Source organism: Garra rufa, chromosome 13 (assembly GCF_049309525.1).
Source record: "Garra rufa chromosome 13, GarRuf1.0, whole genome shotgun sequence".
NCBI classification, from domain to species: Eukaryota; Metazoa; Chordata; class Actinopteri; order Cypriniformes; family Cyprinidae; genus Garra; species Garra rufa.
The window spans coordinates 26,489,766-26,508,480 of record NC_133373.1 but is presented as its reverse complement, the minus strand read 5'-3'; the positions used below and the strand labels follow the sequence as shown (position 1 = coordinate 26,508,480).

The 18,715-nt window shown below is 37.1% G+C and overlaps 1 protein-coding gene across 1 annotated transcript in view; it reads left to right on the top strand.

Annotated features, from left to right (window-relative positions):
• ryr3 (ryanodine receptor 3) overlaps positions 1–18,715 on the top strand; it is a 117,172-nt gene that overhangs the window by 21,942 nt on the left and 76,515 nt on the right. Inside the window, exons 11-20 of the mRNA XM_073852754.1 lie at positions 277–351; positions 4,051–4,207; positions 6,276–6,440; positions 8,998–9,119; positions 9,274–9,454; positions 9,530–9,665; positions 11,980–12,075; positions 12,356–12,474; positions 14,047–14,180; positions 17,430–17,671. Coding sequence (XP_073708855.1) covers positions 277–351; positions 4,051–4,207; positions 6,276–6,440; positions 8,998–9,119; positions 9,274–9,454; positions 9,530–9,665; positions 11,980–12,075; positions 12,356–12,474; positions 14,047–14,180; positions 17,430–17,671 — 1,427 coding nt within the window. The remainder of the gene's footprint in view (positions 1–276; positions 352–4,050; positions 4,208–6,275; positions 6,441–8,997; positions 9,120–9,273; positions 9,455–9,529; positions 9,666–11,979; positions 12,076–12,355; positions 12,475–14,046; positions 14,181–17,429; positions 17,672–18,715) is intronic.

Genomic DNA, 18,715 nt, shown 5'->3' with positions numbered 1-18,715 from the left:
TCTGTCTGTCTATCTATCTATCTATCTATCTATCTATCTATCCATCCATCCATCCATCCATCCATCCATCCATCCATCCATCCATCCATCCATCCATCCATCCATCCATCCATCCATCCATCCATCCATCCATCCATCCATCCATCCATCCATCCATCCATCCATCCATCCATCCATCCATCCATCCATCCATCCATCCATCTATCTATCTATCTATCTATCTATCTATCGATTTGATTGATTGATCTGATAGAAAATGATTTCTGTTTTCTATAGAGTGGTGAACTATGAGACCGGCAAAGGAGGATCCAAGGCCAGGTCTTTATGGAGACTGGAGCCTCTTCGGATAAGGTGAAATCAAACACACACTTACCTTCTTGTGTGTGCACACACACCGCCTTTGGGTTGCAGTAAACTGCAGTAAATTTTTGATGACCCAGACTTGTTGTTCCTTCTCTGTCTTTTCCAATTATGCCCAAAAGGGTAGTTCAAAGTCAGGTCAGGGAGTAGTGCATCTAGTCCATGACTCTTAGAAAACCAAAAAGTTTCTTAATCTTCTGCAAAGGTCTGTCAATTAATTAAGCATTAAAATAGTTAAAAGGGTCATCGGATGCAAAATTCACTTGTTGTTCACATGTTGTTTCAACATAAATGTGGGTTGTCAGTGTGTGTACACAACCACCATATAATAATAAAAATCCACCCAGTGCTTTTTGTTGAAGGGGTCATCGGATGCCCATTTTCCACAAGTTGATATGATTCTTTAGGGTCTTAATGAGAAGTCTATAACATACTTTGGTTAAAATTTCTCAATGGTAGTGTAAAAAACACTCTTTTTACCTTGTTAAAATCAGCCCTTTTAGAGCGAACTATTTTGTTGCATGTTCCTTTAAATTCAATTCAATTAAATTCATATTGCTTTATTGGCATGACATACTTGGATACATATTGCCAAAGCATTGTATACAGCAGAATAATCAAAAACAAAAATACATATAATATACATCCATAATAAAAAAGAAAAGAAAAACAGAATACATCCATATATATATTTATATAAACATTAATGGTTCTGCTAATGCAGATGTGTTCACTCTTTAAATGCTAATGAGCTCTGCTCGCCCCGCCACTCTCTGCCGTGGGATGAGGATCCATAATGTTTACTTTAGCCGCATTTAGCCACGTTTAGCTGCGAAACTTGCTAACTAACACATTATTAAGAAAGGCCATTTGCTAAGATGCTTAAAAACCCTTATACTCACTTCTGCTGTGGGTGAAGCTGCATCATGAATGATTCACACAAACATAGATGCATATGTAGATCGGGATCGGCACTTTCCTTTTAAAAAGTCGGAGTCGGACAGTTTCAGCTCGGTGAGGGCGGGTCTAAGGTAAGGCGCTCATGTCAATCAACTATCGTGGGAGCGGCCTGAAGAAGCTGAGAATGACCTGATTTTAAAAAGGGGATATTACTTTTAAAGATTACAAAAATACCACTGGGTGGATTTTTATCATTGTAGTGTGGTATACACAAACTACTAACACACATTAATGTTCAAACAACATGTAAAAGTGAGTTTGGCATCCGATGACCTCTTTAAATCCCCAATAATAATAATCACTTTCTCAGATCAGGCTGTTCTCAGATTTCTGGCAGAATAACATAGATCTGCACAGGCCGCTCCCACGAATGTGACACGGCCGTCTTACCTTAGACCCACCCTGAATGAACTGTGAACTGTCCGCCATTGTTTATTTACTCCCGATATCTGAGCCGCTGAAGACGCAGAGGATTACGTTTGTTTTTGAAGGGAATGTGCCCCACTATCTAACTAAATGCGTTTGTGATCCAGCTTCACCTACAGAAAATGTGAGTACAAGGGGTTTTTTTATGAATCTGTAAGAAGTAAAAGGGATTAATTACATAATAATTTATAATTTAGCTCAAAGGGAATCGAATATGATTCAATAGGGAATTTGAACAGAATCGCTGTTTTACGGCTGTTAAAGAGTCGACCCGCGATTCATTCACAAGCCATGTAACAGAAACTCTGCAATGGATATTACTATCCAGAATATAGTGAAAACACTATATATTAGCACAGTAGCAAAATCAGCAGTTTAAGGCAATAACTTGTAAGCACAAAACACAAGATACTTATCTTTTCTAATAAAAATATGATTTTAATGGATAAACCTAACACATACAAACTAAACTAACATAAACACACGCATTCACACAGGTTGCAGAAAGAGAAAGTGAGGAAAGAATGAGTTTAAAGGAATGAAAATATGAAGTCCCAAGTTAGCAATATGTGCAATTGCTTAGACCTGAACAACCATCAATCACTTAATTAACCCTCGTATTGAGTCTCTCAAAGAGGTTATTAAACTTTATATCAAAATGCACCAGTTCAGTAAAATTCTGGAGGTTACTTGCACGTTGCCTTTGGGAATTCCTTTGGTTGCGTCGCTTCAGAAAGGGCTTTCCCGAGGTTGCTGATTGGTTGGTTCTGTGGTCCTTTGTGAAGACTTTGGGCATTGGCTGGATATGAGAGCGGAGCGCTGTTAAAGTTCAGGTCCGCGAAGACGTTTGGGTCAGTCGCGGCTTGCACAAACTTAACTAGAACGAAACTCTCAACGGAAAGAAATAAAAAGAATTAAAGTAAAAGACAGAAGTGTGATGATCTCCTCATGTTTCCTTTAGAGGAGCATCTGGCATTCAGGCCAGGCGGCGTCGAGACGCGGCGGCACGAAGCACGTGAAGAGCGTTGTAAGGAGTAAGAAGAATTGCAAGAGAAAAGTGTTTTGAGGGTGTCCTTGAGTTTTTAAACTCAGCCTTTGGACACCTCCCAAAATGATGTCTTGACCAATTAACATTGTCCAAACTTCAGGGGACTGTCGGTTGCTCCTCCCAACCATAAATCACAATGTCATGTGATCAGTCCCTTGGGTCCCAACTTTCCCGTTCTTTGGCAAAGTTAAATTTGGACATGATTTTGGTAACAAGACTAAAATACATTTTACAAAGAATTGAATTATAGAAACATTTCAAGAATGCAATTTCAGGTTCAACCATACCAAACACCAATATAAACCATTAAACTATTCAATAGTTATCAAAAGGGACATACACAATAAGTGATTAAAACATAATAGACAAATGTATGGGTTACATATATGAATAGGAAATTATGCATAGAAATGATGAGTTGCTCATGAGTTATTTTAGCATAATTTTGGGTGCATACATATATAAATCAAGAGGCAGTTTTCTGGGCCGTATTGGGAATGTGAGGGTCTGTTCTCTAAGCAGGAAGGTCGAAAGGTTAGGGAAGGAATCTCAGTGTGTGGATAGGGGGAACAAACCAAGCACAGTCTCTACTAGTGATTTTCCTCATGTGATGTTCAAGATGTGCATTTCTTTGACAATTCATCTTGGTTATTTTCCCCAATGTTGACAATCTTCTTCCTTGGGATGATAAACAAGCGTCCTTTTGTTTTAATGTTGCAAGTTCTTGGTTTTAAACCTCTGGTTACTTGGTTGCTTCAAACTAGTTGGCTGGCGCCAGGCTATCAAACGTCAGATTTATGACGGGGCCTCTTGTGGAATTCAAGTCTGTTAGCAGTGTTTAAACTTCTAATCGTATCTTCTAAATAGTCTGATTCGAGCTGAAATCCTACAAATCTTTGCAAATCGCCTTTCCTAATAATGTGCTAGTTAGCATGTTTCGCTGCTAAATGCGGCTAACGTTTCATAAAAGAGGGGCGGGATGAGCAGAACTTATTAGCATTTAAAGAGGCATGAACCAAAATGGCTTGCTCTGAACAGAGCTGATTTTGACAGGGTAAAAAGGGTGGTTTTTTAACGCTGCCATTGAGAAATTTAAACATAAGTATGTTATAGACTGTTCATTAAGACCCTAAATAATCATATAAACTTGTGGAAAATGGGCATCCGATGACCCCTTTAACAGCTCATATTTAATGGATTGTGTGGAAAATAAAAAATGCATGCTCACAGGGGAGTCTTTTTTTCTTGAACTGTAGCTGGAGTGGGAGTCATATCAGATGGGGTCAGCCTTTCCGCCTGCGCCATCTCTCCACCGGTCACTACCTGGGCCAGACAGAGGACAATGGCCTGATATTGCTGGACAGAGAAAAGTCTGACACCAGGGCAACAGCCTTCTGTTTCCGGTCAAGCAAGGTCTGATCTATTTATTTATTTATTTATAAGTTGTCCATAAATTAAACTCAACCAACAGTATTTGTTGCATAATGTTGATTGCCAAATCTTATTTTGATTACCAAAAATCTCTGGCAGACATTGAGGCATTTATAAAGTGAATGAGGCATCTGTAAATGTTAAAGTACCCATTGTTTCAGTGGTGGCGACACAATATAGTATATGTGTTAACACAAATTTGGTGTGGGGAAAAATACCTACCTTTTCTGTATAAAGTTTTAATCCAGTTTTAATATTTGTGAGTCCAAAGTAGAACGGGTATATTTATAGCAGTAGTCAGAAATACATTGTATGGGTCAAAATTGTCGATTTTTCTTTTATGCCAAAAATCATTAGGATATTAAAGGAGAAGTTCCAGAACAAAAAATGTACAAATAATTATTTCTTCAGTTGTAAAGTAATTTTGAGGAAATGTTTTTTTGAGGAAAACATTTCAGGATTTCTGTCTATATAGTGGACTTCTATGGTGCCCGCAAGTTTGAACTTCCAAAATGCAGTTTAAATGCAGCTTAAAAAGGCTCTAAACGGTCGTTGTTCACTGACGAGCTGCGCACATTCACACTGATAATGAACATTGATTTGCGCAGCTCGTCGGTAAACAACGGCTGTGTATAGTATATACGGCTCAACATGAAATCACGCACCTGATGGCATTTACCACTGATTACAGAACTGGCTTTACTGACAAAACGCGCAAGCATGATCGGCCGATTCGTATCGGTGCATCCCTAAAAAGAACCTTATGACTGGTCCAGGGTCACATTTTATTAATATTATAAGCCACAAAAAAAAATGTTCACTGTAAATGCCTCATCGTGATTTTTTATGCTAATCAACACTATGACTCAGCTTAAAGAATTAGTTCACTTCAAGAATAAAAATTCCCAAATAATTTACTCACCCCTATATCATCCAAGGTGTTTGTGTCTTTCTTTCTTCAGTTGAAAAGAAATTAAGGTTTTTGAGGAAAACATTCCAGGATTTTCTCCATATAGTGGACTTTAATGGGGATCAGCTGGTTGAAGGTCCAAATTGCAGTTTTAGTGCAGCTTTAAAGGTCTCTAGCAAAAGTGGTCTTAACTAGCAAAACAGTTGGTCATTTTGTAAAAAATAAATAAATAAATAAACTACTAATTTATATACTTTTTGACCGCAAAAGTGGACTAGCTCGACTTTACGCATTACCTGGTCACATTGGAAAGGTCAGATGTGATGTCGGTGGAAGTACCGACCGAGTTTTTCTGATGGAGTTTTTCGCCCTATACTACCTCTTTGAACCGAAATACACAGACGAAGAACTATGATCTTTCCAATGTGATTACGTAACACGTGATGTTGTGGACACACATAGTGTAATAAGCTAGTGTAAGATGAGCATTTTTGTGGTTAAAAAAGTATATAAATTGTAATAAAACAAAATAGACCCCTATTCCTCAGCTGGAATCGTGTAGAGCCCTTTGAAGCTGCATTGAAACTGCAATTTAAACCTTACCCAATGCCTTTCACTGAAGTCCACTATATGGAGAAAAATCCTGGAATGTTTTCCTCAAAAACCTACATTTCTTTTCGACTGAAAAAAAAAGAAAGACATGAACATCTTGGATGACATGGGAATGAGTAAATTATCAGAAAATCTTAATTCTTGAAAGTGAACTAATCCTTTAACTTGTACAGAACCAGTAACATTCCTTAATCAGTGACTTCCAGAGCTACACTGCCTCAGCTATTGGATAAATTGGCTTGATTAGATTGTAGCCCTGCTAGTCAGTACTTAGACTCTGTAATTGCTACATCTGTTTCCCAATTACTAATCCTCAGTGCGTTATTACTGTATATTGGAGTTTCATTAGCCTCCCTCTGCCGCAACAAGCAGAGAGGTCACAAACCCAGCTGTCCTACTGTCGATTTCATCTCAATAACACTTAAAACAGGCTCAAAAAAATATTTACTGTGACTGTCCAAACTGAACAGATGACAATAGTTGGCACAGCAATGGCGGTACTCATGCGATTTGTCTTTCTGTTCACAGGAAAAGATTGACTCAGGCCCAAAGCGTGATATTGATGGTATGGGGGTCGCAGAGATCAAATACGGTGATTCGGTCTGCTTCATCATGCATGCGTCCACAGGCCTGTGGTTGTCCTACCAGGCGCCTGATGCCAAATCTTCTCGCCTGGGACCACTGAAGAGAAGGGTAAGAGCGAGTGTGCTTTTTTATGGCTGAAACTCCCTCTCCAGAATATGATTACATGATTACAACAAGTTTGAATGGCACGTTCATCTTTAATGACATCATGTGCTGTAAGTTATGATCCTGTTAAAGATTATGGGGCTCACAGGATGGTCTAATGTTGGCTCAAGCTTAACCGCAGTGGCTTCAGTGTAGAGTGTAGGATATACGAGGCCATGGTTTCTAATGTGATAATGAGGTAGGCATGGTGACAGTGTGTTTTTGGGGAGTGGTCAGGATTACACGTTCAAATGGACTGTACATCTTTCCAGCACTGTGGTATGCAGCTTAACTCTGGGCTAAAGGCCAGAAAAAGCATGCCACCTTTACGCACAGCCCAGGCAGCCAAAGTCGTAACTTTGGTGACACTTGATTCGATTTTCACTTCGAAAATATTGAACCCCTCTATCCTTTTTTTAGTCTCTTATGAAGTATTCTGGACAGATTCTGCCTTTGCTGTGAAGAGAAGGTGCCAAGTTGAAGATAAAACTCAAAGGCAATTTGCCCAGTTGCTATAGAAAAAAACTGATAAACGCAATGTAACAACAGGCATTGACAAGGACACATTCAGAATGTGCATTAATCACAAAACATTAAGCATTTTCATCATTGTTATTAACAATAAATGTTTCTTTTAGAATGAATTCTAAATTATCTTTTGACATGGGATATGGGATTTAAAATGGCAAGTGCTGATACAAATACAGTATTTACATCTTTGTAAGTATCTTCGTAAAGAGTACTTTAGGTCTTAAGTAAAAACATGTGTAACAGTATACTGGATCCGGGCGGTTATTAAAGTGACAGCAGTCTAATATTCCTGCTGTCTGTCATTCATGTTAATCAAACAACAAAAGAGAAAATCTCTCTGCTCTTGACTAAATCACTTTTTTAACTTTAGTAAGAAGAAATATATATTTAATTTCCACACTTAAGAATATGCAGTGTTTTTATTGATTCATGTATACAATGTATATAGCATTTTTAGTGTATGTGTTCTACTGTAGTTTTTGGCCAAAATTGTCTTCAGAGGGAGAATTCAGGCTGGTATCAGTTTTTGTGATATTGACACTAGTGACAAGAATTATGAAATTTTTATAGTATTAACATTTTTGATATTTTTGATTATAACTATATTATGATATACAGTTGAGGTAAAAAGTTTACATACACCTTGGAGAATCTGCAAAATGTTAATTATTTTACCAAAATAGGAGGGGCATACCTTAGTCCTTTTTTTATTTAGTACTGACCTGAATAAGATATTTCACATAAAAGACGTTTACATATAGTCCACAAGAGATAATATTAGTTTATAAAAATTACCCTGTTCAAAAGTTTACATACAATTGATTGTTACCTGAATGATCCACAGCTCTTTTTTTTTTGTTTAGTGATAGATGTTCATGAGTGACTTGTTTGTCTTGAACAGTTAAACTGCAAGCTGTTCTTCAGAAAAGTCCTTCAGGTCCCACAGGTTCGTTGGTTTTTCAGCATTTTTGTGTATTTAAACCCTTTCCAACAATGACTGTATGATTTTGACATCCATCTTTTCACACCGTGGACAACTGAGGAACTCAAACACTCACTGATGCTTCAGAAGGAAAAACGATGCATTAAGGGGGTGTACAGAATGAGGATGTGTACATTTTTCCTATTTCATCTAACTCATATGTTTTTTTCATTAAGTACTGTCCTTCAGTGCTACAGAAGATACTTGCATGTTCCTCAGAAGACAAAATAAGTAAAATTTATCCTGAAAGTTTAACCCCCCCCCCCCCCCCTTCAGTTTTCCTCAGTGTGAAAAGATGGATCTCAAAATTATACAGTCATTGTTGGAATTTGTGGGACCTGAAGATTTTTTCCTGAAGAACAGCGGAGAGTTTAACTGTTCAGGACAAACAATGAATTCAGGAACAACTATCACGAAAGTACAAAAACAGCTGTGGATCATTCAGGTAACAACACAGTATTAAGAACCAAGCGTATGTAAACTTTTTGACAGGGTAATGTTTATAAATTAGACTATTATTTTTTTCCTGTGGCCTATATGTAAACATCTTTTATGTGAAATATCTTATTCAGGTCAGTACTAAATAAAAAAAATAACATGGATTTTGTATGATCCCTCTTATTTTGGTAAAATAATTAACATTTTGCAGATTTTGCAAGGTGTATGCAAACTTTTGACTTTAATTGTATAACATTGCCATGAAATAAAATGACTCATATTCTGATATAAGATTTTGGTCATATGCCCACCCTTACTGTGGTATAACTACCAAGACCAAATTTAAAATCTGGGATGCAAATTTGAATTAAAACATAAAAATAAACAAATTACAAATTAAAAAACAACTTCAGATTCTGCAGATTTTTCTAGGTACAGAAATAAAAATAAAATATATATATATGAATACTCTGAAAACCTTTTATCTACAGTATGAACTGATTCGAGATAGATTGTAAGTCAGCTGTTTTACTTGCAGTCAGTGTTATTGTACATTTACGTTGTGTGCAGGCTGTCCTGTCTCTTGAGGGCCATATGGATGACGGGCTGACTCTGCAGCTTTGCCAGCATGAGGAGTCCCGGGCGGCTCGCATCATTCGCAATACCACCCGCCTCTTCACTCAGTTCATCAGGTACAGCAGACCCAAACTCACCAGGCTTGAAGTACAACACAAACGTTCATCCCATCATAAATAAGAGCCGTTTGGAACAAGAATACCACAACACAGCATTATTAAATTTCTAATGTTTAATATGATCATTTTAATATTATTATCCTTGTCACAGGGGTCTGGATGGTTTGAATGGCGAGAAGACTACAGATGTGACACTGCCTGTGTGTGAAGTGCTGGAGACGCTCAACGACCTCATTGTGTACTTCCAGCAGCCTGACTCTGAGCTCGAACATGAGGAGAAACAGAGGCAGCTCCGATCTCTCATCAAGCGCCAGGATCTCTTCAAAGAAGAGGTTAAATACAACTCACGTGTGACTTATGATAATACATTCAAATACACATGCCAACACTTATTATAATTATTTTAGGGAATGCTAACCCTGGTTTCCCACTGCATCGATCGTCTAAACGTGTACAACAGTGCCGCTGAGTTTGAGGAGTTAGCAGGCGAGGAGGCCGGAGAGGCCTGGAAGGACATTCTCAACCTCCTGTATGAGCTTCTGGGTAAGAATTCAATCACATGTCCACAGCCTTCAGCTGTTCACCAAGGGTGATGATGGAGAGACATGGCAGTTATTAGAGGCAGTTAAATAGCAATTCTATTCTCTTTTATTACCTTGTTGTTGACTCTCAGCCTGATTTATGGAGGGCAAACGTACAGTTAGAAAAAGAGGACCTTGTTCGAGCAAAATTGCTTTAGAAATTAGTTTCATTTCTGCTATTGTTTAAATTTTTCTGCTGAAGTATTTTTTTTTAAATAACTTCTATATATAAAGTGCTGCAGAGACTATGTATACTACCAGCCAAAAGTTTTTGAACAGTAAGAGTAATGTTTTTAAAGAAGTCTCTTCTGCTCACCAAGCCTGTATTTATTTGATCCAAAGAACAGCAAAAACTGTACAATTCTGAAATATTTTTCCTATTTAACATAGATTAAAGTTAGAATGGTTTTCTATTTTAATACATTTTAAAATATAATGTAATTTATTCCTGTGACTTTAAAGCTGAAATTTTAGCCTAATTACTATAATCACATAATCCTTCAGAAATCATTCTAATATTCTGATTTGCTGCTCAAAAAACATTATTTAATATTATTAGGCTAAGTAGATTTTTTTCAGGTTTCTTTGGTGAATAGAAAGTTCAGAGGAACAGCATTTATCTGAAATATAAATCTTTTGTAACATTTTAAATGTGTAAATGTCACTTTTTCGATTTAAAGCATCCTTGCTAAATAACAGTATTAATTTCTATAAGAATATAGAATCCTGAACAAAATGTACTCAACTGTTTTAAATATTGATAATATAATAATAATTATAATAATAAATGTTTCTTGAACAGCAAATCAGCATATTAGAATGATTTCTAAAGGATCATGTGACACTGAAGACTGGAGTAATGACGCTGACAGTTTAGCTTTGATCAAAGGAATATAAAAAATATATTTAAATAGAAAACAGTTAGTTTAAATAGTAAAAATATTTCACAGTTTTACTGTTTTTGCTGTACTTTGGATCAAATATAAATGCTAAGCAGAAGAGACTTTAAAAAACATTAAAAATATTACTGTTCACAAACTTTTGACTGGTAGTGTAGATTGAAGCAAAATTGCTTTAGAAATCTTATCTGTTTCATTTTTTTCAGAAATCTAGACTGTTTCATTTCTGCTACTGTTTAAAAAAAATTTCCTGAAGCTTTTTAAAATATTATTTCTATATATAGAGTTCTGTATAGAGTATGTAATTTTGTAGACCAACACAATAGGTTTTTACACTGGCTTTTGGATTAATGCAGAAAATAAGCTCTGTGACCAACAAAGGTTTATAAAATGAATTTTGAAGCCCAAACAAGTAAAAAGCTATAAACAAACAAACTACACTACGGATGCATTATTTTAACATCACCACCACTAAGTTTGCGAGAGCACTATTTTAAAATCTAGAAGCTGGAATTTTTTGTTAGAATAGTTTGCAAGAGCATGATTATAAACACAATGAGGCTGTAAAAGTCTAGATGAATTTTCCTGTCTGGCGTGATGATGTTTAATGTTCCTCTGTAGACCATTTAGCCAGTTGGTAGCAATTGCCATTTTCAAGAGGTGTAAAAACTTCATGAGTTGGGTATTTCTAAAATATTTTGTTTTGTAGAATAAAAAAATAAAAAAAAATATCTGGAGCTTGTGTTAACCACAGACTCATTCAAATAACACTGGCTTTGGAGCAATGGAACCGGATGAAGTTTTTGGACTCTACAGAACACTATCTATTTAACGACTGAATTTTGCTTGAAATGTTAACATCACATTAGGATCCAGTAAGTGTGAACACTCTCCTCGGTTCACCTTGACTGGCTCTGTATTTATCAGAGCCCCCATCGAGGCTTGTTCTGAATTTTGCTCGCTCAGAGTCGTTGAGGTCAGCCTCGAGAGGTGCCGTGCTGAGTCTGTCTGGCAAGAGTAGCATGATACATTATGCTGGTGACAACAGCCAGTTTTTAACATCTCCGTACGGATGCATTTGCTGCCTCAGGAAACTCTTTTCGGGGTGTTTGGGGCTCGACAATCTCTCCACGAAGTGCTTTTAGCTCTGGGCCTGAGTTTGATTGATTGCTCTCTGGGACGTATAGTCTAGTTTAAGATTGCTCTCATTTAGTATTTTACTCACACCAGAGATGCATTCATTTCAGAATATCACCACTTGGGAAAGGTGGGAAACCTTGTGTGAAGGATAGCGGAAGGGATTTGCAGGTGTTACTGTGAGGTATGTTAGAATAATGTCTAACTTTGAGCTCATTGCCATTGATTTTTGTCCATTAGCCGCCCTGATTCGAGGCAACAGGACCAACTGCACACAGTTCTCTCGCAAGCTGGATTGGCTAGTCAGCAAGCTAGAGCGACTGGAGTCCTCATCGGGTAAATACAACTATACGTCAAATCAGACATACATTAGCACTGATTATAGAGGTGTTGTACATTAACCAGTCTGTCTTATGTAGACATAAACTGAGCGATCAACCATAAGCATCTGCACTGATCACAGCAGTGTTACAAATTCATAGCATGTAGACAATTTTCATTAAAAAATCTACAGTATAGTAATTTGTTTAAACAACTCTCTGCTATCTGATTATATAATGCCTTTATCATTCCTTGTTTACTTGCGATGCAATATTAATAAAACAATTCCATACAGGCATTTTAGAGGTGCTTCATTGTATCCTAATTGAGAGTCCAGAATCTCTGAACATCATCCAGAAGGCCCACATCAAATCCATTATTTCTCTGCTGTACAAGCATGGACGCAACCACAAGGTCAGCATTTGCTGTTTCTATAAACACACACATGCACACACAAACACAGATGAGTGTGGAATATAAAAGATGTTGCTGACCATCCAAAGCCTTAAGATGGAAACGTATACTTGCTGTCCTGAATACTATAAATATTACATGAAGAGCTGAAAATGCTTTTTTTTTTTCAGTTACGTATATATCTACCTTCCATTTAGGGTATATTTCTGTATTATGGGGAGATATAGACTACTATTGAAAACTTGACGGTTGGTGAGATTTTTAATGGTTTTGAAAAAAAGTCTCTTATGCTCACCAAGGCTGTGCTATTTTAAAGAATTAGTTCACTCCAGAATGAAAATTTCCTGATAATTTACTCACCCCCATGTCATCCAAGATGTTCATGTCTTTTATTCTTCAGTTAAAAGAAATTAAGGTTTTTGAGGAAAACATTCCAGGATTTTTCTCCATATAGTGAACTTCAATTGAGATCCATGGGTTGAAGGTCTAAAGTACAGTTTCAGTGCCGAAGAGTCCATTTGAAATTGCATTGAAACTGCAATCCCTATTGAAGTCCACTAAGAAAAACCCTGGAATGTTTTTCTCAAAAACCTTAATTTCTTTTCAACTGACGAAAGACATGAACATCTTGAATGACACTGGGCTGAGGAAATTATCTGGAAATTTTATTTCAGGAGTGATCTAATCCTTTAATATATTTTAAATCTTAATTCTGTGATGGCAAAGCTGAATTTCATTTTGTGCAACATTATAATTGTCCTTTCATTTTGATTAGTTTAATTATCTTGGCAAGAATTTCTAAACTGCCTAAAATTAGCAGGTTTAGGCTTTGTTTTTGGCTTTGTTCAATGGACCTTTTAGGCAATTTTGAAATCCGGGCCATGACGTGTTCCAGAAAAAGAGAACATATGTGAGCCTGGACCACAAATCCAGTCTTAAGTAGCACAGGTATATATGTAGCAATAGCCAAAAATACATTGTATGGTTCATAATTATCGATTTTTTTCTTTTAAGCCAAAAACCATTAGAATGTAAATATATCAAAATTTCATTTTTGATTAGTAATATGTATTGCTAAGAACTTCATTTGGACAACTTTAAAGGTGATTTTCTCAGTATTTTGATATTTTTGCACCCTCAGATTACAGATTTTCAAATAACTCAGCCAAATATTGTCAAACAAACTAACTATATATCAGCTTTCAGATGATTTCACTGTCATTTCGAAAATTGACCCTTATGACTGGTTTTGTGGTGCAGGGTCAAATATGTTCACCCTAGTTTTAGTGGTGAAAGCATTCAGTCATTTTAACAAGGGGCAGGTGTCTGCTGGTGTAGACCCTTGCTACTTGACTTGAGAATTCCTGTGACTTATTAAATGTGGGTCATGTAAACTCATAAATACATTTTAGGAGCTGCACAGCATGTTATGCTGGCAAACACTCTCAAGTATGCACTTGAGAATATGCAGGCATAAGACTATAAAGTGCATAGGGCAAATGTGCAGTACAAAATGAGCTTAAAGCAATAAAACAACAGCATTGTTAAAATGTCTCCCGAACTCCCTTGCAGATTTTAGATGTTCTCTGTTCCCTGTGTGTCTGCAATGGTGTGGCAGTGAGAGCCAATCAGAATTTCATCTGTGACCACCTGCTTCCCAGGAGAGACCTGCTGCTCCAGACACGATTGGTCAATGATGTCCAAAGGTAGACGAACCAAAACAAACACACACACATACAATTTAAAATCACAGTGTTTGTTTTTCACAAAAAATACACTACTGTTTACAAGTTTGGTGTTGGAAAGTTTTTTTTTTAATTTTTTGTATTTTATGCTTAACAAGGTAGAATTTATTTGATCAAAAATACAGTAGTATTGTTATAGTCCCCCTGAAATTAAAATTAAAGTTTTTCGTTTTTTAGTAGGAATATCTCAGCCTTGAGGTTATCTATAAACTCATGTTTTCCTAAACAATGACATCTAGAAGACATTCACATTTAGAAGATATGCGCATTCAAAACGTATAGTCTTTAACTTCCGCCAATATGGATCAACGATTTTGATGATATTACCCTGCACTTTAGCTTCTCATCAAACTTTCTGTCTAATCAAATGCTCTCTAGAATCTGTAGCGTCCCGCCCCCTACACTATAAATAGAGGCTGAAGCTGCAGCTAAAATTTGTCAGTTATTCACAGAATTAGCACAGTGAGGAAAAAATTATTTGATCCCTTACTGATTTTGTATGTTTGCACACTGACAAAAAAATTATCAGTCTCTAATTTTAATGGTAGGTTTATTTTAACAGGGAGAGACAGAATAACAATAAAAAATCCAGAAAAACGCATTAAAAAAAGTTATAAATTGATTTGCATTTTAATGAGTGAAATAAGTATTTGATTCCTTATCAATCAGCAAGATTTCTGGCTCCTAGGTGTCTTTTATACAGGTAACAAGCTGAGATTAGGAGCACTCTCTTAAAGGGAATGCTCCTAATCTCAGTTTGTTACCTGTATAAAAGACACCTGTCCACAGAAGCAATCAGTCAGTCAGATTCCAAACTCTCCACCATGGCTAAGACCAAAGAGCTGTCCAAAGATGTCAGGGACAAGATTGTAGACCTACACAAGGCTGGAATGGGCTACAAGACCATTGCCAAGCAGCTTGGTGGGAAGGTGACAACAGTTGGTTGCGATTATTCGCAAATGGAAAAAACACAAAATAACTGTCAATCTCTCTCAGTCCGGGGCTCCATGCAAGATTTCACCTCGTGGAGTTTCAATGATCATGTGAACGGTGAGGAATCAGCCCAGAACTGCAAGGCAAGATCTTGTCTATGATCTCAAGGCAGCTAGGACCATAGTCACCAAGAAAACAATTGGTAACACACTACACCATTAAGGACTGAAATCCTGCAGCGTCCGCAAGGTCCCCCTGCTCAAGAATGCTCTGCCAATGAACAGCTGAATGATTCAGAGGAGAACTGGGTGAAGATGTTGTGGTCAGATAAGACCAAATTCAAGCTCTGTGGCATCAACTCAGCTCGCCGTGTTTGAAGGAGGAGGAATGCTGTCTGTGACCCTAAGAACACCATCCCCACCATCAAACATGGAGGTGGAAACATTATGCTTTGGGGTGGCTCAAGAAGCACATTAAGGTCCTGGAGTGGCCTAGCCAGTCTCCAGACCTTAATCCCATAAAAAATCTGTGCAGTGAGAAGACCTTAATGACTTGGAAAGGATCTGCAAAGAGGAGTGGGATAAAAACCCTCCTGAGATGTGTGCAAATCTGGTGGCCAACTACAAGAAACTTCTGACCTCTGTGATTGCCAACAAGGGTTTTGCCACCAAGTAGTAATTCATGTTTTGCAAAGGGGTCAAATACTTATTTCACTACTTATTAAAACTTATTAAAATGCAAATCAATTCATAACTTTTTTGAAATGTGTTTTTCTGGATTTTTTAGTTGTTATTCTGTCTCTTACTGTTCAAATAAACCTAGCATTAAAATTATAGATTGATCATTTCTTTGTCAGTGGGCAAACGTACAAAATCAGCAGGGGATCAAATCATTTTTTTCCTCACTGTATTTTCTGTATGGCGAATGGACGTAGTGCAGGATAGGGAACGATTCAGACAGTGTAAATATGTTTTCCATTGGGGCAAAATAAGTCTGTTTTTTAATTTGAACTGCCGCAGCGTGAACAGCCTGCTCCAGATACACGATAGCACAGAGCGTATCGTATGCATGAATTGGCGTAGACCACAAAACGTACCGGACCCTTTTGAATTCTGCACCAAATGCTATATTTTATAGCTATATGGATGAGATTGTGGCTGTCACACACTGTCAAATGAGGCTTTGCCGAGCTCAGCGGCTCTGGCCCAAGCTGTGATATGAGTGAAACACTATTGGCTTTTGAAAAAACTGAAACAAGAAGACAGGGCGTGACTGCTTCAAATATTATTACAATTTTGAATGACTGTTTTTTATTTTAATGTATTTTAAAAAGTAATTTATTTCTTTAATGGCAAAGCTGAATTTTCAGCAGCATTACCCCAGTCTTCAATGTCACTTGATCCTTCAGCTGTCTTTCTAATATAGAAGAACAGTATTTGTTTGAAATGGCATTTTTTGTCTTTCGCTGTCACTTTTGATCAATTTAATATGTCCTTGCTAAATAAAAGTATTGATTTCTTTAAAAAAATCGTACTGACCCCAAACTTGTGAACAGTAGCATGTCAACAACTTTAAACAAGATAAACAAAAGAGAGAAGAGATAAAAATAACTTGCGTATAACTTGTTTTTATGTCTTCTCTATTTCAATTTTAATATTAAATTGCCTTTTACAATTTTATTTTTGACCCATTTTTCCATTTTTAAGCATAAAAAATATATTTTTTTGTTTGTTTTAAGATTTATGCTTAAAGTCTGCATGAATTAGAAGTTGCTACCTAATTTACTTCAGTATTATGATGAATTTCCAAATAGAAGGCATGGTTTTACTGTAGCTCACCTCTACAAACTAAAGCTTGAAGGGTAGTGGGTGTTTTTTCTGCCCAAACATCAAACTGACATTATCAGAGAAGGAATGCCATTCCAGAGTGGAAACAAATTTCCAGATTTTGATTAAAAATTACCAAGACAACCTGTTTTTTTCTGTGGATTTACTTGCATGGATTAATTGTTTACCTCAAGTCTAGTAATATGCGCTAATAGTGTCAATTCTGATTTCATGCAGGCTCATTTGCCAACAGAGTACAAAAGTAAAGATATTTACGGTAGATATTTTTACTAGACCACAAGAAAAAAAAATGAATTAAGAAAATGAAAATTTTCAGTGAACCTGACAGTTATTGCAACCCACAAACCTTAGAAATAGATTTTTTTCCTGCTATGTATTTATTTTAATAATTAATTGTATGTATGTATGTGTTCTCTGTGTTTATTTACAGTATTAGACCCAACATCTTCCTGGGCATGAGTGAGGGCTCTGCACAGTATAAGAAATGGTACTTTGAGCTGATCATCGATCAAGTAGACCACTATGTGACCAGTGAGCCCACCCACCTTCGTGTTGGCTGGGCCACCACTAAAGGCTACGCCCCCTATCCTGGGGGTGGAGAGGGCTGGGGAGGAAACGGTTCTGGTGACGATCTTTACTCTTACAGTTTTGATGGGCTTCATCTGTGGTCAGGTAAATTAAGGGCTGCTTTAACCATGTTCCTCACTGCCTGATCTAATATGTCTAGGGATGTAACGATATTATCAATATCGTGATATTGCGATATTATCATAGTCACATAACGATATGAAACAATAGGTCTTCCGGGCAAAAAGTGTAGTTTGTAAAATATATTATAACACAAAAGGTCTTTAAAGTTGTGTTTTGGGCCATTATGCTTTGACACAGTATCTGTCAAACAAACTAAGGGTGTGTTCACACTTGTCAAGTTTGGTTTGATTAAAACAAACTCTGGTGCGATTGCTCTGTTAGTGCGGTACATTTGAGTAAGTGTGAACGCTGCCACCCTAACCCTGGTGCGCACCAAACAAGCGGACAGAGACCGCTAAAAAGATGGGTCTTGGTCCACTTCCAGACAAACTCTGGTGCGGTTCAAATGAAATATGAATGCAACACTGACCAAATACTTCTAAACAAACCAAAAACAGATATTGCTATGCAACATGATTTCATGAAGGGAACAAGTGGTGTATCCAAAACAAAATGAGCAGAGGGCAAACATGGAGCAATGAGGATGTAAAGTGCATTTTATGAGCTCTTTGTGAGTTTGCAGGTAGTTAAAATAAAATTATATACACGCAACAATGAGTGTGCTTAGTCCAGCAGATGGCATTAGGTGTATTCGACTTAAAGTGGTACTGAGCAAGTCAAACGCACCTTTTCCTTTTGTTTGGAATGTTTGGTGAGTTCCGTCACAAAATATACGTCATTCAACCCGACAGGTTGTGAATGTATCACTATGCTTTTAGGTTCGGTATCTTTAGGTTCGTTGTCAAAAATGCCAGTGTGAACGCTAAGTGGACCAATCAAACGAACCAAACTACAAGTGTGAACACACCCTAAAACTGAAAGCACAATATGGCTTAATCTCTTCATCAAGCATGTTTTCGCTGCATGTTTCAAAGGCAAAGCAAAGCGCACACTTCCTGATCGGTCCGGTATTTTTTGTGCCTCAGAATGGATCAGTTTACTGTGATTGCAGTGAACTCGTTTATT